Genomic DNA, 25,901 nt, shown 5'->3' on the forward strand with positions numbered 1-25,901 from the left:
AAGGCTTAAAGGGATAGTCTAGTCAAAATTAAACTTTAATGATTCAGATAAAGCAGAAATTTTAAGCAACTTTCTAATCCTATTATCAATTTTTCTTCATGCTCTTGGTATCTTTATTTGAAAAGGCTGGAATATAAGCTTAGGAGCCGGCCCATTTTTGGTTCAGTACCATTACGCTTGCTGATTGGTGGCTACATTTAGATGCCAATCAGCAAGCGCTACCCAGGTGCTAAACCAAAAATGGTCCGGCTTGTAAGCTTACATTCCTGCTTTTTCAAATAAAGATACCAAGAGAACGAAGAAAAATTGATAATAGTTTAATTTTTCAAGTTATTTGAATGTTTTTCTTCCAAAAATGTGCACTCTCCTAATCAGATTTCAACAGCCATCAGTAGTAAAGCAGGTGCTCACTGGATTTTATTAAAAAAAAAAATGTTATTCAGTATCTGCACATAAATGAATTCTTCCAGATCGACTTTGCTTTTCTCTTTTAAACCTGAAACACAGAGAAAACATTAATTTAATAGCATATTCTTTATTCATTGAGAAACTCACACAAACTATATGTTGTTTTTCAGTAGATCAATCAGATTCAAACAAATTGTATGTATATATCATCACGTGAGAAATCTGCAACAAAACGTGTGCATTTTTTATTACAATTTTAACAAGTAAAGTTAAAAACAGTGTATATTACCTTAAGTATAGTTATGTAACTTTGATCTGTACATAGGGGCTCCCATCAGGTGATCACTATTACCGCAGTGATGATCTGGCTATTAACACATTTATAGGGGCTTCATTTTAAAGATATGCTTCTGGGCTTTAAATCAAGGGGTATCGGGAGTCTCAGGCCTTTTTGATGTCTTGCTATAAGTGTCTATAGAACCCTTATTAAAAAGGTGTGTATTTTTTTTTTTTTTTTTTAAATATATATATAAAATATTCTAAGTATTCACACCCTACTGTAAAGAGACTTTAAGCAGCGAATCAGGATGCTAGACCCAGGACTAACAAGGGAATGTGCATCTGGCATGTGCAGGCACAATCATGTTATTTCCCTATTCAGTTTAACAAATTTTACTGTGAAATCTCATGAGATCGCAGCAAAGCATGTCACTTTCTTTTTTTAAGCTTGCAGCTGAAATTTTACTGTTACTTACTCTTGTAACATAAATAAAAAAACTACATAGAGATGGTTAGGTGATATTTTCTTGTCAGTTTTTTAGTTATACTGCATCACTTTCAAGTGATCTAGCATATCAGTATTATGTCCCTTTAATTATAGGGCCAGTTTTCATAGAATTAATAATGGAAACAACTTCTGATATCAATGAAAATGGCTGCTTATGATTGCATCAATACATTAATAGCTGGTTACGTGAACAATTATCAAACGGTAGATTTTGCACAATCTCATACTTGGTTATTTTACAAATGCACTGATCAGGCTTAAGGCAAATGTCTAACAAACATCTTTAGACATTATACAGATCTGTATCAAACAAAGGCCATGTAACCAGCTTATACTGTGTAATGGTTAAAGCTCACAACACACACATTCACTTACCATTGGAGCAGTGGATGAGTTGGTGGATAATGTGCTGCTTTCAGAGGCTAGGAGAGAAAATAAAATGTTTACTCTGTGTAACAAAAAAACAACAACATAACCTTCCTCAAGTATTCACCCCAAGCAGTGTGACAGTCGTCCAACCAGAACTAAATTCCTCATGTTCCCATGCACACTCACTATGGTGCATAACCTCATGCTGCAAATGCTTATATGAATATTTTGTTTTGTAGCCACGCACAAGTCTCTAAATAACCAGGTCCTCTTGTTAATGGCAGCTCATAGAAAACACATATTCAGTAACTTACAGTCAGTGGGTAAGTCTGAAGACAGATAATCATTTTCAGCATACAGGGGCCTATTTATCACGTGTCTGTCGGACATGATCTGACATTGCGGATCAGGTCTGAGAGACATCGCTGAATGCGGAGAGCAATACGCTCCCCGCATTCAGCATTGCACCAGCAGCTCTTGTGAACTGCTAGTGCAACGCCGCCCCCTGCAGATTCACAGCCAATCGGCCGCTAGCAGTGGGTGTCAATCAACCCGATCGTATTCGATCGGGTTGATTTTCGGCGATGTCTGTCCGCCTCCGCAGAGCAGGCGGACAGATTATGGAGCAGCGGTCTTTAGACTCGCCAAAAACACAGGGCATCAAGCTCCATACGGGGCTTGATAAATGGGCCCCACTGTATCTATAATCTGTGCTCCCTCTAAGGCTAGATTTTGTGATCAGTCCAGTAGTGAAACAGTTAATAAGTGAACCATATTTTGCAGTCTGCATTGGGTAGTGTTTGCTAACTGCAGGGTTTGGTTCCCTAATTAATTGTTTCACTGCTGGGCTGCTCACAAAATGTGGCCTTAGAGGGAACACCGATATATGTACATGTTGAAAATTATATATATATAAAATCTCACGCACAGTCACTGTAGTGCACAACCTCATGCTGCAAGTGCAGGCATAAACCTTTTGTAGGCAGACGTAACTTACACTCAGTGGATGAGGTTGAAGAGGAACACTCAGTTTCAGCTGAAATAAAAAACAGATTGTTAAACTCCTGCATAATATCCCTAGTGTTTTTCAATGTGACAGTCGTACAACCTTAGAGAAATTAAATCCAGCATTTTTGTTTTCATGGTTTAGCATCCAATTTTACAACTTTTTAAATGACTTCTTTTTAAATGTGCTTCATTCTCTAGGTATCCTTTGTTAAAAGAGCAGGAATGCAAAACTGAGAGTTAACTGAAAACATAAACCAATGACAAGAAGTGCCAACAAACTGCAGCTAGCTCCCAAGAGCGCACTGCTGCTTCTGAAACTTCCTAGGTATGCTTTTCAACAAAGAATACCAACAAAACAAAGCAAATCAGATAATCAAAATACATTGGAAAGTTGATTAAAACTGCATGCTTTGTCTGCATCATGTAAGTTTATTTTTAACATTACTGTCCCTTTAACAGGAAACACCCTCGTGATCTCATGCACACTAACTATAGTGCATAACCTCATGCTGCAAATGCATGCAGGAACCTTTTGTAGTTCGGCAAAATGTCTCTCAAATAAAGCAAATAACAAGCAAATGACTCATAGCAAAAATATAATCAGTAATTTACATTTTTCAACAACTTACGTTTATAGGGAATTAAATTTGTGTCGGGTGAATCTTCATTTGCATCAACTAAAACAGAAAACAGAATGTTAAAAACCTACATGCAAATATAACAGTTTGAGGTACTGCTCCTCAGGGGAGGTGACAAAGCATGAACTAACACTACAAAACTCTAATATGGGTCACATGATCACATGCAGCTGATATGACCAGAAATGTCCCACTGGAGAAACAAGGCAGAAACCACACAGCAGAATAAACATACAGACATCACTGAACCACAAAAGGACACAATTTGACACTGTTCACTTATTTAAATTTTTTCAAATTTTGTATTATACAATTATATAATTATAAATGCAATCAAATATAGAATCAACGTAATATCATTTATGTAAAAGCTGCATTTAAATATGTTAAAATTGTATTTCTCTCACCCCCCAAAAAAAATTACAGCTGTATCAAGTGAGTACTTCCTTATAATACTCATTGGATTATAGTTACTTCCTGCTTTTGCTGATTGGCTAATTGATCCCTATGTATTTCTACATAGTGACCCCAGATTTGAAAGACAACATTGACCTCTCTTAAGTAGGTGACTTATGGGTAAATTATAAAAATTAGGGGGAACTTCCGGGTTATCGGCCATGATAGGTCACATGATTTCCAGCTCCTTTAATCCACAGCACAAATCTGCATAAAATCCTCCTTTTAATGCCTCACCGCACATATCATTTGGGTTAAAATACAACAGCAAAGCAAGCTCATCTGTGCATTACTACTATTTTTAGATTTGATCCAATACTCAGCACTCCGGAATAAACTAGAGGCTGTGGCCTACCATCTCACCCCCCGGCAGGGCAATGGCTTGCCTCTGTCGTTAGACAGCAGTGATAACCCGCAAGACACTGCAAGCTCTACTTCCAGCAAGACACTGCATATAACTGGAACAACATTGTTTTCCACATCCATTCCTACCGCTCAATTCCGTGCACCCATTATGGAGATCCCTCCAAACTTTCTAGAGGAGCTGTGCAGCTTGCTCGCTAACCACCACGCTGCCTTGGAGGAAAAACTATTCACAACATCTAATAACAGCTCTTACTCATTCCAGCAACCCACTCAACCTGAGCTCAGCACGTCGGAAGGTGGGAGCAGTGGTGCTTTGGGGCCCCAGCATCCACATCTTACCTTTAAAGCACATATGGGGAGTCTGGAACCTAGGACTGTAGAAATGGCAGAGCGACATGAGAGAGTGCCAGTGAAAAGAGCGGAGGCTATTCTACAGAGCCCTACTAATCTGTGCCAAGCCTGTGTTGCCACATTTGAAGAGCTTCAATTAGATGTGCTGCAGTGCAGGGAGAGCACGGACTGCAGCTCGCAAGTGCTCCTTATTCAAGAACAAGACCGTGGATATCGAAACCTAGCGATGTATATCATGTACCCCCTCTAACTATATTGAGGCAGCATATGCTCCTTCAGGAAGCAGACCAACCCTTGTCGACATTGCTGAGGTTTCAATTGCATCACCACACAGCTTTACAGTATGCTAGATGGGATCCCGGTGGTCAGTTTATCCTCCATGACCAGGAGGCAGCCCAGAGACCATAAACCCAACACTGTCTCCTACGTGACTTATCTATCGCTGTAGTGGGTCGGTGTTGGCCTGTTTTTTCGGACGCACCACGGATCAATCTGCTTACTCTGTCACTAGGAGCAGGGTAAATATTTGGGCATCTAATATTTTAAATGTAACACTCAGCTCTCCATACACAGACTGCTGAGTATGAGTATATGGACTTTCACCCTATATTAAATATCACTCATAATGTCTATCTGTCTGGGAACTGCTTAAGTACATCTGAAACTTGAAGATCCATAGTAAATATACTAACCAATAGGAATTAGAGCTGCTTAAATCCTATTGGCTGATTTGAACAGCCAATAGGATTTAAGCAGCTCTAATTCCTATTGGCTGATTCAATTTTTTCAGCCAATAGGAATGAAATGGTACCCCCAGTATAAAAGGGGTACCTTGCATTTCAATCCTCAGTGTGCGACGGGCGATCACATGAAGAGAACCTCCACGTCAGATTAATGGACATCCATCTCCGCGCATCGACCACTCCGCCTCCGCAGGGATGAATGCCCTTTTAAGGGCAGCAAAAGAACTGAATGCCCTTTTAAGGACAATGCCCATACAAATGCCCTTTTCAGGGCAATGGGTAGATTAGGTTTTTTAGTTAGGTTTTTTATTTTGTGGGTTTGGGGGGTGGGGGTTTGTAATATTAGGGGGTGTTTGTTTTAATTTTATAGCAAAAGAGCTGTTAACTTTAGGACAATGCCCTACAAAAGGCCCTTTTAAGGGCTATTGGTAGTTTATTATAGATTAGTTTTTTTTTGTATTTTTGGGGTGTTTTTTTTTTTAAACGGGGTATTAGAATAGAGATAATTTTTATTATTTTTGATAATTTGTTTGTTATTTTTTGTAAGGTGTTTTTTTATTTTTGGGGTGCTTTTTATATTAGGGCTAACGGCACTCTTAAAAGAGCTGAATGCCCTTTTAAGGGCAATGCCCGTACAAATTCCCTTTTCAGGGCAATGGGTAGATTAGGTTTTTTAAAGTGGTTTTTTTTTTTTATTTTGTGAGTTTGGGGGTTGTTTGTTTTTATTTTTTAGCACAAGAGCTGATTTCTTTAGGGCAATGCCCTACAAAAGGCCCTTTTAAGGGCCCTTGGTAGTTTATTATAGATTAGGGTTTTTTTTTTATTTTGGGTGTTTTTTTTTTGTTTTGTTTTTTAAAAACGGGTATTAGAATAGGAATAATTTTTATTGTTTTTGATAATTTTGTTTGTTATTTTTTGTAATGGTTTTATTTTTTTGTAATGTTAGTTGTTTTTTATTTTTGTAATGTTAGGTTTTAGTGTAAGGCAGCTTATGTTTTACTTTTATTTCACAAGTAAGTTTGTATTTATTTTAACTAAGTAGTTAGTAAATAGTTAATAACTATTTACTAACTAGTCTTCCTAGTTAAAATAAATACAAACTTACCTGTGAAATAAAAATAAAACCTAAGCTAGCTACAATATAACTAACAATAATATTGTAGCTATCTTAGGTTTTATTTTTATTTCACAGGTCAGTTTGTATTTAGTTTTAAAATAATATTTATTTAGTTAATAATTTTAAATTTAATTTAGGTCTATTTGAATTTTGTTCAAGTTAGGGGGTGTTAGGTTTAGGGTTAGGGGTTAATATAGTTTAATATAGGTTGTTGCGATGTGGGGCCGGCGTTTTAGGGGTTAATAGGTTTAGTTACTGTTGGCGATGTTTGGGAACGGCGGTTTAGGGGTTCAAAGGTTTAGTTAGTGTCGGCGATGTCGGGGAATGGTGGTTTAGGGGTTAATACTTTAGTCATTTAGTTAGTGTTAGTGATGTTTAGGAATGGCGGTTTAGGAGTTAATAGGTTTAGGTAGTGTTGGCGATGTGGGGGGGTGCAGTTTAGAGGTTAATAGGTTTAGTTAGTGTCGACGATGTCGGGGAATGGCGGTTTAGGGGTTAACTTTATTTAGTCATTTAGTTAGGGGTTAATAGGTTTAGTTAGTGTGGGCGATGTGGGGTGGCAGCGGTTTAGGGATTAATAGGTTTAGGTAGTGTTAGTGATGTGGGGGGCGGTGGTTTAGGGGTTAATAACTTTATTTAGTGGCCGCGTGGGTGGCGGCGGTGGTTTTACATAATTTTCTTTAAGCAATCGCCGGCACATTAGTTACGTTGAATTTTTCTTTTTTTCGGATCCATTCTTTCATATGCATTATTCTATAACTTCAGAATAGAATAATGCATATGAATTAAGAATGGATCCAAAAAAACTAACGGATCAGAAAACGATTTAACGTAACTAATTTGCCGAAAACAATTTTTTTTTTTAAACTTAACTAAACTAATTTGCTGAAACAAATTTATTTTTGAACTAATTGAAAACGAAACAAAGAGAACCAATTTTTTTAGCGGCGCACAAGTCTACTTCATTGCTTTAACTAATAAAGTGGGAGGTCCGGTTTACCATCTTGCAAACTGCTTTGTTAGATTCATATCCCACAGCTTATCTCCCAGTTAAACTTTAAGTATATAACATTTTTTTATTATTATTAACATTACCAGTATATCATTTAAAGTTTTAAAGCACTATTTACTCTAGCAAAGAATACCTCCTTAACAGCACTCGTACAATACTACAGTCTTTTTCACCTTGGTTACACCGTCAGTATGCGATCCATTGTACCTTGTTTTATCAACAATTTTCCTTAACGGAAAGTGTATCAATTTTCAAGTCTTGAATATTCCAATCTCAGATGTAAAATGTACGCCCTATCTCATACAGTTAATATGTAAGGTGACCTTAATATATCTCCCCAGAAACTCCACTAGGTAACCTACTTTTTATGGCTTAGTAATATATTATCAGATTGCCCTCCCCCTCCATCCATATTGTATATGGGATCTCTCGAGCAACAGCTATGTTTCCTGTCAGTAAAACCCATGTTCCAACTAACTGTTAATTGAGAGGCAAGTGTTTCTGCCAAATTCATTGGTGTCTTCCGTAAGATTACCAGTTGTCACAATCAATAATACCAATTCTATCTTGGTTTGAGTGTTTTACAGTTACTAAAAAGTTAAAAGAGGTTTTTCAGTTAGGATCCAAAAGTGGTCCTCTTTGTTGGTATCAACCTCCAATAACTTGATTATTTAGAGAAGAGGTCCAAAAGTGGCCTAACTTATCATGCTGGAGGCGTATAGAATATTAGGCACAATATCTACATATTGTCATCTACTTTTGTCTTGTTCTGGAATTTATATTATTAACTTACAATATCACTTGTTGCTTGTATTCCAACATTACCATTGTATTACGCGATTACATATCCTATTAATACCTTTTGTCAAACCTCAAATAAAAACAATTTAAAAAATATGATAAATTATGAAAATGTGTGTGTGTGTGTATGTATATATGTATATACATGTGTATTTATTTGGTTATATGTATATACATACATATGTACACATATAAATAAATATATACATATATACATTTGAGCCCTTTCCATTCAAATACCTTACAGCATGAAATATCTGTATTCAATTTTAGTATTTTATGTGTTTCACTGTAAATATTTTATATTCCAACGTTCTTCACATAGTAGAAAATGTTCTTTGCATTTGTAAATATATATTCCTATATATATCTGTATATATCTATACCTTTATATATAGGTATTAGGGATGGGCGAATGTTTCGCAACATTCGAAAAACGGCACGAATTTTAACACATTCGTTCGTTCGAATCGAATTTGGAATGTTTACATAACATTCTAACATTCGATTTTCGAATGTTCGGTTTCGAATTTTACGATTACATTCGAAAATATTCGAATTCGAAAAATTCGAATTTAGATTGTAATAGTATTTCTAATGCTTTTTCTTTAAATGTAATATTCGAATTATGCAATATTCGAATTCGGAAAATTCGAATTTAGATTGTAATAGTATTTCTAATGCTTTTTCTTTAAATGTAATATTCGAATTATGCAATATTCGAATTCGAAAAATTCGAATTTAGATTGTAATAGTATTTCTAATGCTTTTTCTTTAAATGTAATATTCGAATTATGCAATACGTGTATTCGAATTCGAAAAATTCGAATTTAGATAGTAATAGTATTTCTAATGCTTTTTCTTTAAATGTAATATTCGAATTATGCATTATTCGAATTCAAAAAATTCGAATTTAGATTGTAATAGTATTTCTAATGCTTTTTCTTTAAATGTAATATTCGAATTATGTAATACGTGTATTCGAATTCGAAAAATTCGAATTTAGATTGTAATAGTATTTCTAATGCTTTTTCTTTAAATGTAATATTCGAATTATGCAATACGTGTAATCGAATTCAAAAAATTCGAATTTAGATTGTAATAGTATTTCTAATGCTTTTAAATGTAATATTCGAATTATGCAATATTCGAATTCGAAAAATTCGAATTTAGATTGTAATAGTATTTCTCATGCTTTTTCTATAAATGTAATATTCGAATTATGCAATACGTGTATTCGAATTCGAAAAATTCTAATTTAGATTGTAATAGTATTTCTAATGCTTTTTCTTTAAATGTAATATTCAAATTATGCAATACGTGTATTCGAATTCGAAAAATTCGAATTTAGATTGTAATAGTATTTCTAATGCTTTTTCTTTAAATGTAATATTCGAATTATGCAATATTCGAATTCGAAAAATTCGAATTTAGATTGTAATAGTATTTCTAATGCTTTTTCTTTAAATGTAATATTCGAATTATGCAATACGTGTATTCGAATTCGAAAAATTCGAATTTAGATTGTAATAGTATTTCTAATGCTTTTTCTTTAAATGTAATATTATTATGCAATACGTGTATTCGAATTAGAAAAATTCGAATTTAGATTGTAATAGTATTTCTAATGCTTTTAAATGTAATATTCGAATTATGCAATATTCGAATTCGAAAAATTCGAATTTATATTCGAATTCGAAAAATTCGAATTTATATTCGAATTTGAAAAATTCGAATTTATATTCGAATTTGAAAAATTCGAATTTATATTCGAATTCGAAAAATTCGAATTTCGAATGTAGACATTCGATATAATTATAAACATTTGAATTCGAAAGTGACATTCGAAAACTGTAAATAACATTCGATTTTCGAATTTTTAAGAATATTCGTTCTTATCGACATTCGAATTTAGAATTCGAATTTCGGTAATAACATTCGTTCTACATTCGAAATTCGAAAATTTGCACATTCGCCCATCCCTAATAGGTATAGATATATATTTTACAAACAAATCATCAGATATATATATATATATATATATATATATATATATATATATATTTAAAAATAAAAAGGTAATTTTCTTCTATGTGAAGAACATCAGAATGAAAAATATTCATAACTCACTTTGGGTTTAGTGCTTTAGGTCTTACATGGTGTTGGGTTACTGCACAAACAATAAGTGTTAGTTTTTTTTATTTAGTTTTTTGTTGTTTTAAAGTGTGCTCTATAGGGAAAAGTTAACATAGCTGCTATATCTGAAGTCCTTTAAATTGCGAGCGTCTGGTTTTTCTTGCACAAAAAACAATTTGCTTTCAACTTGTAATTTGCTCCACTAGCCCAGTATCAGGGGAATTACAGTCAGTCACACTAAGGTCAGCTAACCAGCTGGCTCTGTGCATGATATATGTGTTCTTCAATAAACTTATAATCAACAACTTACTTTTACTGGGAGGAGAATAGTTGCAAGGTGAATCCTTCTCTGTAACAACTGAAATAGAAAACAGAATGTTGTAACCCTGCATAAAAATAGAACATGTGAGGTACTGCTCCTCAGGGGAGGTTCTTACACTGCAAACCTCTAATAGCTTCCCACTTTATTGGAGAAATGAGGCAGAAACCATACAATATAATAAACAGGCAGACAATTAGGGCCAGATTACAAGTGAGCATTTATTGCGATAGAAGTAAGCTTTTTGTGCGCATTGCGTTGCGCACGTATTTTGAGTTTATAGTAAACTTTTCGCCTGTGCACTAACCTGACAAATGCTAAAAAAATTAACTTTGAATATCGTGCACGTGACAACCTATTCCCTCATAAAAGTTAATGGAACGAAAAAGTAGACCCTACTCGCGCGCAAACCCAATCCCATATTCTCAAGTGCACCAACCCGACATTCAATGTTCTTCACATAAGAGAATATGTTCTATTAATTCAGAAATAATTATTTCTCTCTCTCTCTCTCTCTCTCTCTCTCTATCTCTCTCTCTATATATATATATATATGTGCAAAAAAAGCGAAGCGTCAGCTCACCCAAACCTATATATATTAGTGTAACCTTGGTTAACTAAGTGAAATAACCAAAGGTGCCAGGAGACATAGAAAAAATGTGTATATATAATTAAGAAGAACAGTATGTCCTAGCCGGCACACACACATACCTATCCTAGGATAGTGTTAGGAATTGTTAGCATGACTAGCGCCATCTTGTTCTTTGCCGCCATTTTGTCTTAGGCATCCATCTTGTCTAATGAATCTTTTATTATAGCAGTTATTATGTAGTGAGAAATATGCTGAACTTAGTAAGAATTGTATTTGTAATATTGGCCTTGCAAAAGATTCCTGGCAAGACGCCCGGAAGTCCGTTATCTAGGTAAGAGGCCCAAATGACCTTGCTCTAAGCTGAAATAGGAGCACAGATGTATCTTTGCTACTGTTATAAGAAATACTCCTTCATACTCCTCTTTCTCTCATATATTTTAATAAGCTTCTTTTGTTCATGAAATATGGTATGATATGACGCAGTCATAACGTGTCATCATGTTAACCCTGTATGCTGTACTTGCTGTCTATAAGACATGTTGTGTGTCTTTCAATAAACATAATCATTTTTAGACTCATTGCTGTGTGGTCTGAATTCTATTCTCGTGGATATCCTCATCAAATACAGTCATTTCCAGCTGATAAGGTGTGTTCCAGGCCAAGCCCTGACTGACACGGTCCCCCTCTAAAAACAACATCTAACAAATAGTTAATCAATCCTGCAATGAAATTACATGAGCAAGGTATGATTGTCCCAAGGTGACAGGTACCCCCATCCCAGAGATAACCCTAATACATAGCATATATCAGATGAAACAAATTTATTAATATGTGCAATTACTCAAACATAAGTGACAGATATAATGGAATAATCGCCAATAAACAAACCTATACAGTTAATAACTAACAACCAATGGCCATTAGACTCATTGCTGTGTGGTCTGAATTCTATTCTCGTGGATATCCTCATCAAATACAGTCATTTCCAGCTGATAAGGTGTGTTCCAGGCCAAGCCCTGACTGACACTGTCCCCCTCTAAAAACAACATCTAACAATTCTGGTGTCAGCTCCTGGAATTTGCACGGGGTAAGTGGATGAGTGTTTTTTTACTATACTTTCCCTCTGTGAATCTGAACCTAAATTTAGTCTTATAATAGGTGTTGGTTATATATCATAAAGGGTTAAGGGGTTCCTGCGATGGAGGCGCAGGTTTGCAGAGGTTAAAGACCTTCCGGCAGTTGTGATAACCCCTCCAGACATGTATTGTAGTCCTGTCTGGTTTAGCGAGCAAAGAGATAAAAAGTCAGCATCCATTTGACGGAGGTTATCAGTCCCCCGGGCAAGTTGGCATCGCTGTGTTGTGATGAGTGAGTCTCATCAGTGTTGAAGTTGTCCTTATACATTCCGATAGTAAAGTTTTTTTGTTACCTATCACTGGATTTGAACTAATATTTGATGCTTTGCTTGCATGCTTTTAATTGCTGTGCTGTGCTGTTGTGACTGTGCATTTTAGCATTGCTGCTCTTATTTGCATGTAAAATATTGATAATAAATGTGTGTTCGAAAAGGAGAATGTTATTGAAGTTTTAATGTCTACAAAGGGGTTAACAGAAGTATTTCAGAAGCAGAGAGACATCCACTGAAGAAAGGGAGGGGGATCATAAAAAACTGTCAGTGAGCACAGCTGTCTAAAGAAAAAAAAACTGTTACAGAAGCTCCGTTGTATGCGTGTTTGCAGTAAAAAAAAGAAAAAAAAAGAGGATGTTTTTATCCTGTTTGAAATATGTTTTTCTCAATTTGTGGGAAAATGGCAATTTCCTGCAAATTCGGACACTTTCAAATATATTTTAAATTTGGTGGAACGTTAATCTTATTGTATTTTTATATGTCTTTGGGATGCTATGAAATATATGTTTTCCTGAGAAGGAAGAAAAAAGGGAGTGAATTTCTGGTATGTGAGATGAGATGAGCTTGTGTGTGTGTGTATCGCTGTAAAAATGACCTTGGTGCATTTTTCTTTCTGTTTCTTAGTGGGGAAATCAGACGTTGTACGGAGGTATTTTGTAGGGTTATTTTTTATAACTGTATTTTAAAGTCAACAGCATGTTTTAAGTATGTGTGTTATTAATAGCAGTTTTAGTTTTAAGTGATAATTGTTGTGTGCAAATAAAAAAAAAACTGTCCACCTGTTGCGGCATATAAATATATTGTTTTTGCAAGTGAACTAATTAAGAAATTTGTGAATGTGCGGATGATTGAGGAACTTTGGTCATGTTCGGGTAAATGAAAAATAGTAACATTGTATTTGCAAGATCTGTGCACGGCGTTAGTGGAAAAGATAAAATATGGTTATAGGCTGTATATCATTAATATTTATCTAAAAGTATTTGGGTCCGTTTCTGTTGCAAGTAAATTAATATGCAGGTCATGATACAGTAAAGCAGTAGAATTTGTGTGGTAAATAATACAAGCAGCCTAAATCATGGTTAGGGTATACATATGTAATTTACATGATAAATGGTTAGTCCTTAAAGGGACAGTACACTGTAACATAATTTTGATACTAAGGTATTTTCAATGGCTTGTTATACAAGCTGAATAGTTTAAAATGTAGGAGAAGTTGCATTTGTGAGTTTATGTGTATATATGAAGTAAATTGCAATGGGTTGAATTTCAGATAATAAGTATATTTTATTATGTTCCTTATCTTATATTTGTCTGTAAAATCAGAGCTCAGTGCTTAGACAAAGCAATGGAAAATTGTCATTTTATTATTTAAAGGACCAGTTCACTCATGTGAAAGGAGTTCATGAGCAGCAATAGCACTGTATTAGCAGTTTGCAAAATATATTTTTTGAGACTTTTCTTTGTATTATTCTTTTTAAATCTGCCGTTTAGATAGCAGATATTTACGCAGTGTAACTTAATTCTCTCTGCAATGTAAACTGAATTGATAAACTGCCTGCAATCTTGGTGTTGCGATCTGTGAGACTAGCGAGAAAAAAAAAAAAAAAGAAGAGGAGGAGGAGAGAAAATATTTAAAGGGATGCAGGCAAACTGATATAAAATCTGAGATTTTAAGGAAATATTTACAGAGAAGACAATGAGGTTTACTGTTAGCCTAACACTAGTATATTTAACTGTGTCAGCAGTTTCAATTAAAGATATTTTTAATTTGGGTAAAATGTCCCTTTAACTAGCCTGCACCCCACTGTGAGTGTGTTTTTATGCTGGTTATGCTTGCTTAGGCTATTTAATGAACGTCAGTATACATTTTTATTATAAGTAAGGCCAATGGATCATTGGGAACAATTTAAAGGGGAAATTTTATTATTATTCTTTTGTAGAAAGCTCTTTTTTTTGTTATATACATTTGTTATATTTGGCTAGAGAGCTGCAGAATGGTGAATATCAAATTATAAACAAAGTTAAATCAAATAATTGTGTTGTATTAAAATTTTGGTTATGTAAAAGTATAGACGGGATTCTAGAGTTTTTCACAAATTATTTGTGCCACACCTGATTTATTTAACAGTGGATTTGCACTGTGCATGCAAGCAGGAGCTATATAGAACAGTGGCTGTACCATTGTTATCTGATCTTTCCCAAAATAGGATACTTAGGTGTTTGTGTGTTCCTTTGTAAGTTTATGGTTCGGGATTTTATTTGTAAATATGCAACTGGAGTTTATTGATCATCTGCAGTGATTGCATCATTAGTATGATCTCATAGTATTGTACATAGTAGAAGTTGCAGAACCAGGGTATAGATGGTTCTTTTAAGATTTTAATTATTTGTAGTGTTTTGCGAGTGCTGTGTTTTAGTGAATGTCAGTATATGTGTTGAATTTCAGGTTAATTGTGGTTGTTTAAAGTTTGTGTCGGCTGTTAATGTTTTGTTTTGTGAAATGGACAATTGGTTTTAAAAGTTTTCTAAGAGATTGTTATGTTTTTCTCTTTCGTGACTGCGTGTGGAAGCGTGCTGTATAAATGGCATATTGAATAGTGAGGTGTATTTGATTTTGCTTGCTATTGAAAATAGTATTCTGCATACATGAGTGGAGTGCATGATTTGTCTTTTAGTTTCGTGTTATCTTGTGTTTGCGTGCCACATGGGATGTTTCACGCAAACAAGGGGGAAATATTGATGATTATTGATGAGTATTTTTATGTGAGTTGGGTGATTATTATGGGTGATTATTATTTTAAGTAAGAAAGTGAACCTAAAATGTTTTTATTTTTCTATTTTGTTCTTTACACAATATTTGTATTTGCAGGATGAGATCATGCAGCTGTATCCAGAGATTAAAGACACTAACTGAATTATTTTTGAGTTTTACATATTTAGGTAAAATCTGTACAGATAAAATTCCATAAGTGCACTCTTCAAAAGATTGAAGATTGAATGCAAGTAAACCTTTAAAGAGAGAAAAAATTAAGATAAAAGACCTTTTGTCAAGCTTGTTTTAACCACCATACTGCAGTAAAAGTTGCTGAACTATCTTTGGATCCATCCTTTGCATTGCATGCTGGTACCAGCCCCAGAACTGGACTCTGGGTAGTCCATGACTGTTTCCTCTGATGTGTGTCGTCAGAACATAAAGACTATCCTTCTCTGGACTGTGCCTTGCCGGTTGATATTGAGGACCTGTTATGCTGTTACAGGGTCAACCAATTAAATTAGGGGAGTATTGTTTTAACTCGTTTACTTATATTTCTTGTTTTGTATGCTCTTGTATTGGAGTTATTTTCTGTTGATCATATTAGTTATAAGAAGTCATATAGTTTTGTCTACAGAAAAGCATGCCTTATTGGTATTAGTGCACATTGTGGTTTATGTACTTAACAAAGTAACCCTTTAGATAAGCGTAACTCTAAACCTTGCAGTATTGTAACCTATTGAATGGCCCACTGAGTATAAAAAATATGCTTGCACCTTTATAGTTTAAAGAAAATGCTGCAATATATCAGAATATTTTAGACCCTTCACCCTATGGAACGCAATGAGGCTATGGCCCCAATTTATCAAAGGTGTTGCGGACCTGATCCGACACTGTGGATCAGGTCCGCAAGACCTCGCTAAATGCGGAGAGCAATAGGCACTCCGCATTTAACATTGCACCAGCAGCTCACAAGAGCTGCTGGTGCAACGCCGCCCCCTGCTGACTCGCGGCCAATCGGCCGCCAGCAGGGAGGTGTCAATCAACCCGATCGTATTCGATCAGGTTGATTTCTGCCGATTCCTGTCCGCCTGCTCAGAGCTGGCGAACAGGGTTATGGAGCAGTGGTCTTTAGACCGCTGCTTCATAAGTTGTGTTTCTGGCGAGTCTGAAGACTCACCAGAAACACGGCCCTCCTACGGCCCCGTACGAAGCTTGATAAATGGGCCTGTATGTCTCAGCTAGAAGTTTGTATTAATTATACAGAGAAATATTTATTTTAGGGAGTAGCATAATTATAGTTTATGAAAGCAAATGTATTTTTCCCTTTTATTAATTGGTATGGTATCTGCAATTTGAATTTTGTAGTTCCAGAGGTTTCTCAATGAAAGGAATTATTTTTCCATAAAGATGTGTTTACCTTTAAAAGATTTTGTAGTTTTAAATAATGTTATGATTGTATTCTTTCCTTATACAGGAGTGTGAGAGAATTTAGGTTGCATAAAATAATTAGTAAACTAACAGTGTTTATATCAAATAGATGAGATTGTTGACTATTAGGATAATAGTTGGAGAATTATAAACATTACAGATAGTAGGTTTGCAGAATAAAGCAACACTAGGTTATTTGTTTTAGTAGTTCTAAGAGAAAGTGTAAAGAAATTCATTTTAGAGAAAATATTTTTATTGACTGTTTTATTTTTTCATTTTTGCTACAGGGCAGGCCTTAGCATAAGTTTTAGCATAGCCATTCAGCCTCTTGCTCAAGTCTAGCAGTTTTCACTTGCTTAGTATTAATGAAGTATCATTTAAATTGTATAGAGAAGCTGTAAGTTATTCTCTGTAAAAGTTCAATGTATTTAGTTTGTATTATATAGCCACAATGTTTTTTTGGTTTTAAATGACATAGGATGAGTTAAGCTAAAGAAATTGTGATGCTTAAAAAAAGATGAAAGAAGTTTTACTTGGACATAATTGTGATTGTATTGGGGTGTGTACTCATCTTGTGCTGTTTTTGTTTCCTTCTCAGACTCCTTCTGACTCGAGTGTCTGCTTGCTATGGGGATCCACTGGCTACCTTGTCTACCCCATGAACAAACCATCAGATTTCCAGCATCTCACTGTGCAAGAACACTGGATAAGCACCCCTACTGCAAAAGAACTGTATTAAAGCAAAGTGTCTGAGGAAGGTGGAGCACTCTAAGAGGACAAAGACTGTTCTTAAAGTGATCGGAGGCCACCTAGAGACAGTTGTACTGTTACCATGTCATGCTTTACTGTGGAGAAAGAACTGTTGGACATATTGGGGGGTGCTAGCAATGCAGGTGGAGAAATAAAAGGATGTAGCGTTGTTTGGGGGTAGATAGGGGGCTGGTTGGGTCTTTGTGCAGGTGGATCGGTAGTTTTGGGATGCTGGAAGGTAGACGGAGCATATTGGAGAGGCCGCACCTATGTGCAGTGACAAATTGTGCCCTATTAGCCTATAACATTATACCACGACATGTGAATATCTTTTCTCTATAGTATTCTCACATAGAATCACGTTACCGTAGTATTAGACTTATATTGTTGTTAAAGGCTTTCCCCGTTTTCTGTACTTTTCTATTTTTGTGTTATTCTGTTAGAATAAAAGGGTGGTATGTTAGGAATTGTTAGCATGACTAGCGTCATCTTGTTCTTTGCTGCCATTTTGTCTTAGACATCCATCTTGTCTAATGAATCTTTTATTATAGCAGTTATTATGTAGTGAGAAATATGCTGAAGTTAGTAAGAATTGTATTTGTAATATTGGCCTTGCAAAAGATTCCTGGCAAGACGCCCGGAAGTCCGTTATCTAGGTTAGAGGCCCAAATGACCTTGCTCTAAGCTGAAATAGGAGTACAGATGTATCTTTGCTACTGTTATAAGAAATACTCTTCATACTCCTCTTTCTCTCATATATTTTAATAAGCTTCTTTTGTTCATGAAATATGGTATGATATGACGCAGTCATAACGTGTCATCATGTTAACCCTGTATGCTGTACTTGCTGTCTATAAGACATGTTGTGTGTCTTTCAATAAACATAATCATTTTTAGACTCATTGCTGTGTGGTCTGAATTCTATTCTCGTGGATATCCTCATCAAATACAGTCATTTCCAGCTGATAAGGTGTGTTCCAGGCCAAGCCCTGACTGACACGGTCCCCCTCTAAAAACAACATCTAACAGATAGTTAATCAATCCTGCAATGAAATTACATGAGCAAGGTATGATTGTCCCAAGGTGACAGGTACCCCCATCCCAGAGATAACCCTAATACATAGCATATATCAGATGAAACAAATTTATTAATATGTGCAATTACTCAAACATAAGTGACAGATATAATGGAATAATCGCCAATAAACAAACCTATACAGTTAATAACTAACAACCAATGGCCATTAGACTCATTGCTGTGTGGTCTGAATTCTATTCTCGTGGATATCCTCATCAAATACAGTCATTTCCAGCTGATAAGGTGTGTTCCAGGCCAAGCCCTGACTGACACTGTCCCCCTCTAAAAACAACATCTAACAATTCTGGTGTCAGTTCCTGGAATTTGCACGGGGTAAGTGGATGAGTGTTTTTTTACTATACTTTCCCTCTGTGAATCTGAACCTAAATTTAGTCTTATAATAGGTGTTGGTTATATATCATAAAGGGTTAAGGGGTTCCTGCGATGGAGGCGCAGGTTTGCGGAGGTTAAAGACCTTCCGGCAGTTGTGATAACCCCTCCAGACATGTATTGTAGTCCTGTCTGGTTTAGCGCGCAAAGAGATAAAAAGTCAGCATCCATTTGACGGAGGTTATCAGTCCCCCGGGCAAGTTGGCATCGCTGTGTTGTGATGAGTCCCCCTCTAAAAACAACATCTAACAGATAGTTAATCAATCCTGCAATGAAATTACATGAGCAAGGTAAGATTGTCCCAAGGTGACAGGTACCCCCATCCCAGAGATAACCCCGATACATAGCATATATCAGATGAAACAAATGTATTAATATGTGCAATTACTCAAACATAAGTGACAGATATAATGGAATAATCGCCAATAAACAAACCTATACAGTTAATAACTAACAACCAATGGCCATTGGATCCTGTATAATGATACCCCTAAAAAACTGTCGGGGGCTAGTGTAGTCCATATACAGCATTTTTAATTCCAAATCCAGTATCAATGATAGAGGATATTGCATAGCAGTCCCACATAGACCTTGATCCGTACTAAAAATCCATCCATTCTCATTAGTTATATGTAGCCATAATGAGATAATATTAGTAATAATGGTCAAGAATCATTCACGTACAATGATGAGATATGGCAATGAAATGGCAACAGACTTTTAGCAAGGCATGCAGGTGTAAAGCAATAGTAGAGCCAGTTGATCACAGTCAATCACACACCCACTACAGGGACCACTGATGATATCAAGTATTCATATTATGTCCCACGTAGCCACGACAATCACTTAACCCCTTCTGGGTACCACCTCCTGAGGGACGTACCCTCGCCCAAGGGACCCTAATTTCTGGGGTATGTGTCAGCATAATATTTTTTACCAATCTTCACAGCGGGTAGTTCCCGCTGCAGTCCCATTTACTACGTGCGTCCCGTGGTGTGGTGTGTTAGCGAAGTTGCTCCCCTGTTGTACCTTGCTGGCCCTAATGACCTCCAATCGTATGTTCATGTGGGGCAATCTTACAGGTGCTCCATATAGCCAAAGGAAAACAGAAATAGTCCGGTAGGCCTAACCAGAACAATACACATCAATTCAAACACGCAACACGTGTTTCGCCGCTGGGCACATTCTGTGCGGCTTTCTCAAGCGTAACTTTCCGTCTGATGGTAATCCCTCCTGGGAATTTAAACTCTATTACAAAGGTTCCTATGTGATTATTAACTGTTAAGTGTCCATAATAACGTATAGGTACAACTATTACCTTTTTCTTAGTAACACAAATATCGCAAACATATGCTGGACACATTTTGTATAATATATTTTTATACATTTATTTATATCTCTGGGATGTGGGATCTGTCAAGGAAACTAGTATTCAATTTAAATCAATCAATAATACAATTTTTCAACCCCCAAATTAGTGATCATAAAATGCAACGCTTGACAGAAAACATGTCCTATTTTGATCATAGTCCTAATGCCTATCTATATTAGCAGTATTTATTGATCTTAGGTTTAATGATTTAACAGTGCAATATTATGCAAGAAATATGCTCTATATTAATTATATTTGGAATACCTATCATGAGGGGGCAGGGGAATCAATATATTAATATTTTAATATTAACCTAGGAAAGGAGCAAAATGTATCTCTTCATTAAGGCCATTGGGTTTTAAACTCCCAAGATTATAGATCCATTTACACTCTGTTTGTAATAAACATCTATCTACATCTCCTCCTCTTCCTTGCAAATTTATTAATTCCAATCCAATGGTTTTTAAATCAGTATTTATAATATAATTAATATAGGGCATATTTCTTGCATATATTATACAAAATTTGCTCATCATATGTTTGCGATATTTGTGTTACTAAGAAAAAGGTAATAGTTGTACCGTTACGTTATTATGGACACTTAACAGTTAATAATCACATAGGAACCTTTGTAATAGAGTTTAAATTCCCGGGAGGGATTACCATCAGAGTGGAAGTTACTCTTGAGAAGGCCGCACAGAATGTGCCCAGCGGCGAAACACGTGTTGCGTTTTTGAATTGATGTGTATTGTTCCAGTTAGGCCTACCGGACTATTTCTGTTTTCCTTTGGCTATATGAAGCACCTGTAAGATTGCCACACATGAACATACGATTGGAGGTCATTAGGGCCAGCAAGGTACAACAGGGGAGCAACTTCGCTAACACACCACACCACGGGACGCACGTAGTAAGTGGGACTGCAGCGGGAACTACTTGCTGTGAAGATTGGTAAGAAATATTATGCTGACACATACCCCAGAAATTAGGGTCCCTGGGCGAGGGTACGTCCCTCAGGAGGTGGTACCCAGAAGGGGTTAAGTGATTGTCGTGGCTACGTGGGACATAATATGAATACTTGATATCATCAGCGGTCCCTGTAGTGGGTGTGTGATTGACTGTGATCAACTGGCTCTACTATTGCTTTACACCTGCATGCCTTGCTTAAAGTCTGTTGCCATTTCATTGCCATATCTCATCATTGTATGTGAATGATTCTTGACCATTATTACTAACATTATCCCATTATGGCTACATATAACTAATGAGAATGGATGGATTGTTAGTACGGATCAAGGTCTATGTGTGACTGCTACGCAATATCCTCTATCATTGATACTGGATTTGAAATTACAAATGCTGTATATGGACTACACTAGCCCCCGACAGTTTTTTTAGGGGTATCATTATACAGGATCTAATGTCCATTGGTTGTTAGTTATTAACTGTATAGGTTTGTTTATTGGCGATTAGTCCATTATATCTGTCACTTATGTTTGAGTAATTGCACATATTAATAAATTGGTTTCATCTGATATATGCTATGTATTAGGGTTATCTCTGGGATGGGGGTACCTGTCACCTTGGGACAATCGTACCTTGCTCATGTAATTTCATTCCAGGATTGATTAACTATCCTAGGATAGGTGTGTGTGTGTGCTGGCTTGGACATACTGTTCTTCTTAATTATATATATAGCATGTTTTTTGGTTATATATATATATATATATATATATATATATATATATATATATATATATATAGATATATATAGGAATATCTATTTATAAATACTTAGAACATATTTTGCTATGTACAGAACATTGGAATATGAAATATTTATAGTAAATACACATTATAACACTTTATTAAAAATGAATATTGTATATGTGTATATGTCTGTAAATACATATATACACATGTAAATACATAAGTGCATATGTACACAGACATATATATATATATATATATATATATATATACACACACACACACATACATACATACATACGTAATTATGTATGTATATGTATGTATCTCTATGTTAAAGCCCTCTGCAGTCTTGTTTTTTTCTTCTAACACCTGAGACCTCATATTTTTGAGCCCATATAACTTTTTTGTGCAATATTTTTATCAGATAGTGTTATGAGTGTAACTGTACTTTGGAATGTAGTTTGATGTAAAAACTTGAAGTGCGAACATCCACAATATACCCTTTAATGGTCGAGCATAACTATTTGTTTTTCAATTAAGTTTTATTTTTTTTCTTTAAGTGGCTCTCCAATTAGAAATGCAAGTTTCTGTGCAGATGTTTTTTTTTTTACTGGTTTCTCACAATAAGGAATGGTAGTTTGCTCAACTCACCCTGTACCTTTCTCCTTTTACCCCATAATACACTATTATTTACATTTGCTTGATGCAGTTTTACTGCTTTGCCTGTTAACACTATTCCCCCTAGATCACCCCAGTCATGATCTTGAAATTCCACCTGTGCCCTAGATAGTAACACTTTATGGCCCCCTTTAGGGGGATTACTGTCAGGCGCACTTAGATTACCTAACAAGCTGACTCTGGGCATGACATAACAGTTAACCAGCAAACTTATATTCAGCAACTTTCCTGTAAAGGGAAGGAAACCATTGTCGGATAAAAACTTATCTTCAGTAGCTAAAATATAAAAGAGAATGTTATAACTCTACATACAAATAGAACATTAGATTTACTGCTCCTCAGGGGAGGTGATGCAGCATAAACTCACACTGCAAACATCTATCATAGCATATAATGGGACAGTGTCACCCCCTTCTCACATACACTACTATACCAGGGGTCAAGTCCAGTGGGAACGCATAGGAACAGAGTTCCTGCACTATTTTTGCAGGTGGAACTAATTTCGCCATGGAAAGAGAACAGAAATGCTTCAGTAAACACTACTGGTACTGGTGGGAGTAGCTGGTGTGTGGTGTAGGAGGTGTATGGCTTGCTATAGGGTTATTTAGCTCCCCTCAGCAGAAATAGGACTATTCCACCTTAAGTGGGTGAGACTTAGTGTTTGACAGCAATTCCAGACTCCTCCTCTGTCACAGAGGCCTGAGCCTGCCCTGGAAAGGAAGAAGGGGAGAAGGAGGAGGGTATAAGGAACTGAAGGTAAGCTGGCTATGCACCATGTGAGTTAAAAACAAAGTATGGACACCCTGGGTCTTGACATTAACCCTTACCTGCAGGTACTTACTTGTTACATCAGAACAAAGTTACAATGTAAACAAATAAGTAAAGAATTGAAATCACGCAATCATACATGTGATCACGTGATTTCAATGATGGGATTGGGTCAGGGGGGAGTGCCTGTGAAGCTAGGCATACCCTTCAGCCGACAATCCCAGGTAGGAAGCCATTATGGCTTCAGGACAACAGAACAGCTAGGACATTCCCTGTCATCCTAATGGCGCTAAAGCCCAGTGCGATTAGGACAGCATGGAAAATCCTAACGACAGGAAGGGGTTAAACAACAGGAGTGCATGTGTGTCTAGTTTAGTTATTTTAAAGTTGTTTTTAAAAAGTTCAGTGTTTCACCAAAGAAAAAATGTGCTCATCAAGCAAGGAAGAGTCATGTCCTTCCAGCTTCCTCTCTGATTAGCATTCCATTCAGTTCTTCTAAAGATAGCTGGAATGATGCTTGCAAGGGAAATACATGTGTACACACAAATGAAAATTAGTCCTTGCAATTTATCCTACTTCATGTTGTGAAACCTCATGAAGTAGGATAAGCCCAATTACTTTATTTTATACACCAGTAGTATGTACTGTCTGTTTATCTATTTTGTTGTCTGTATGTCTATGAATTTATGTCTATGTATGTCTATGAATCTATGAATTTATGGTAAGCAGGCCAGGTTCTATGCAGAATGCTAACCTGTGCAAAATAATGTATTTGCTGCAGATCCAACCTTACCAGTTTCATCCCAAAGTACAAGCTGACCTCTTTTGCTTTCAATGTTACTTTGCCTTGTGCCTCCTGCTTCCTCTGCCAGTGTAACTTGTTTCACATATACTTGATATAGGTGTTAATGGTAAAAGAAAATGACACCCAGATGCCTTGTGACCATAATTTTACTTTAAATCACATTGTTTCTTTGTGCACACACAAACCTTATCACGATCATGATATCAGATGTTTATACATTACAGAGCCTTACACATCCTGAGGGCCAGGGAGTAACATCTCCTAAAAATGTACTAAGGCTCTTAACTTTTTGGATTATTCAACATCATCTATATACAAATGCTTCTTCATATATTCTAAAAAGTGTGTGTCTGGCTTCTCAGTGTCAATATCAGTTGAATCCAAATTACAAATAGAAATTTCACCCCTGCCATGTAAAAATGTAACCATGGTTGTCCATCCAAAGACAACCATTTTGCACTTCATTGGTTTTAATTTCCTTTCATTAACCAGAGTGTATAGATATAGGCAAATAAATACAGTGTGTGTATGTAAGTGTGTGTGTATATAACACAATAATAACTGTGAGGGGGTAGTTGCTGAGTTCCCACACTGTTTTTTTATGGGACTTGACCCCTGTACTATACCACTGTTACCCTTACCTCATATACAATACCATAATGGTAGAATTCAAAGCGTTTTTCCCACTTTTATCAGTGTAATATGGGGACATATGTACTTATGCAGCTAAAGTGATGAGAAATGTATATATATGTTCTACAATGGAAAACATAATACTTACTGTAATAAACAAGCTTCTTCTTTTCTAAAAAAAACAAAAAACATATTTTTTAGGATTTTCTTAATTGTTTTCAGTACAAATATCTATCCTGTATCTAATTATAGGGTCAAGGAAAATTTTTAGCTTATCAACTGATTTATCTAGAAAAATGCTCATAGACTTTTAATGGTGAGTTTTGTAGAAAACAAATTAGATAAACTTTTCTAAAGGATTGTAATCCCTTATTTATGTTAGTTAACTGTGTGCTGTTCCGTTCTAGAACGTACTACTCATAATCGTAGTGATTTAATTTTTGATTATTTATAATTGTTCTCAACCTGTGATCTGACCTATGCACTGATTAAAAGGCCCATTAAGTACAAGTGCATAATAAATAGACAATGCAAAATCACTTACGGCTAGATTTAGAGGTTGGCGTTAGCCGTCAAAACCAGCCTTAAAAGCTCCTAACGCTGGTTTTGGGCTACCGCTGGTATTTAGAGTCTTGTAGGTAAGGGTCTAACGCTCACTTTGCAGCCACGACTTTTCCATACCGCAGATCCCCCTATGCCATTTGCGTATCCTATCTTTTCAATGGGATCTTTCTAACGCCGGTATTTAGAGTCTTGGCTGAAGTGAGCGTTAGAAATCTAACGACAAAACTCCAGCCGCAGAAAAAAGCCAGGAGTTAAGAGCTTTCTGGGCTAACGCCGGTTCATAAAGCTCTTAACTACTGTGCTCTAAAGTACACTAACCTATGCACCCCTAAACCGAGGTCCCCCCACATCGCCGCCACTCTAATAAAAAATTTTAACCCCTAATCTGCCGACCGCACACCGCCGCCACCTACGTTATCCCTATGTACCCCTAATCTGCTACCCCTAATACCGCCGAC

General features: G+C 36.0%; 1 protein-coding gene across 1 annotated transcript in view; it reads right to left on the minus strand.

The window, feature by feature from the left end:
* Nucleotides 1-280: 280 nt before the first annotated feature.
* LOC128667056 (uncharacterized) overlaps nucleotides 281-25,901 on the minus strand; it is a 342,615-nt gene continuing 316,994 nt past the window's right edge. Inside the window, exons 17-22 of the mRNA XM_053721939.1 lie at nucleotides 25,028-25,051; nucleotides 10,503-10,550; nucleotides 3,202-3,249; nucleotides 2,562-2,600; nucleotides 1,571-1,617; nucleotides 281-496 (exon numbers count right to left, since the gene is read on the minus strand). Of these exons, the coding sequence (XP_053577914.1) occupies nucleotides 491-496; nucleotides 1,571-1,617; nucleotides 2,562-2,600; nucleotides 3,202-3,249; nucleotides 10,503-10,550; nucleotides 25,028-25,051 (212 nt within the window). The 3' untranslated portion in view covers nucleotides 281-490. The remainder of the gene's footprint in view (nucleotides 497-1,570; nucleotides 1,618-2,561; nucleotides 2,601-3,201; nucleotides 3,250-10,502; nucleotides 10,551-25,027; nucleotides 25,052-25,901) is intronic.

Source organism: Bombina bombina, chromosome 7, assembly GCF_027579735.1.
Source record: "Bombina bombina isolate aBomBom1 chromosome 7, aBomBom1.pri, whole genome shotgun sequence".
NCBI classification, from domain to species: Eukaryota; Metazoa; Chordata; class Amphibia; order Anura; family Bombinatoridae; genus Bombina; species Bombina bombina.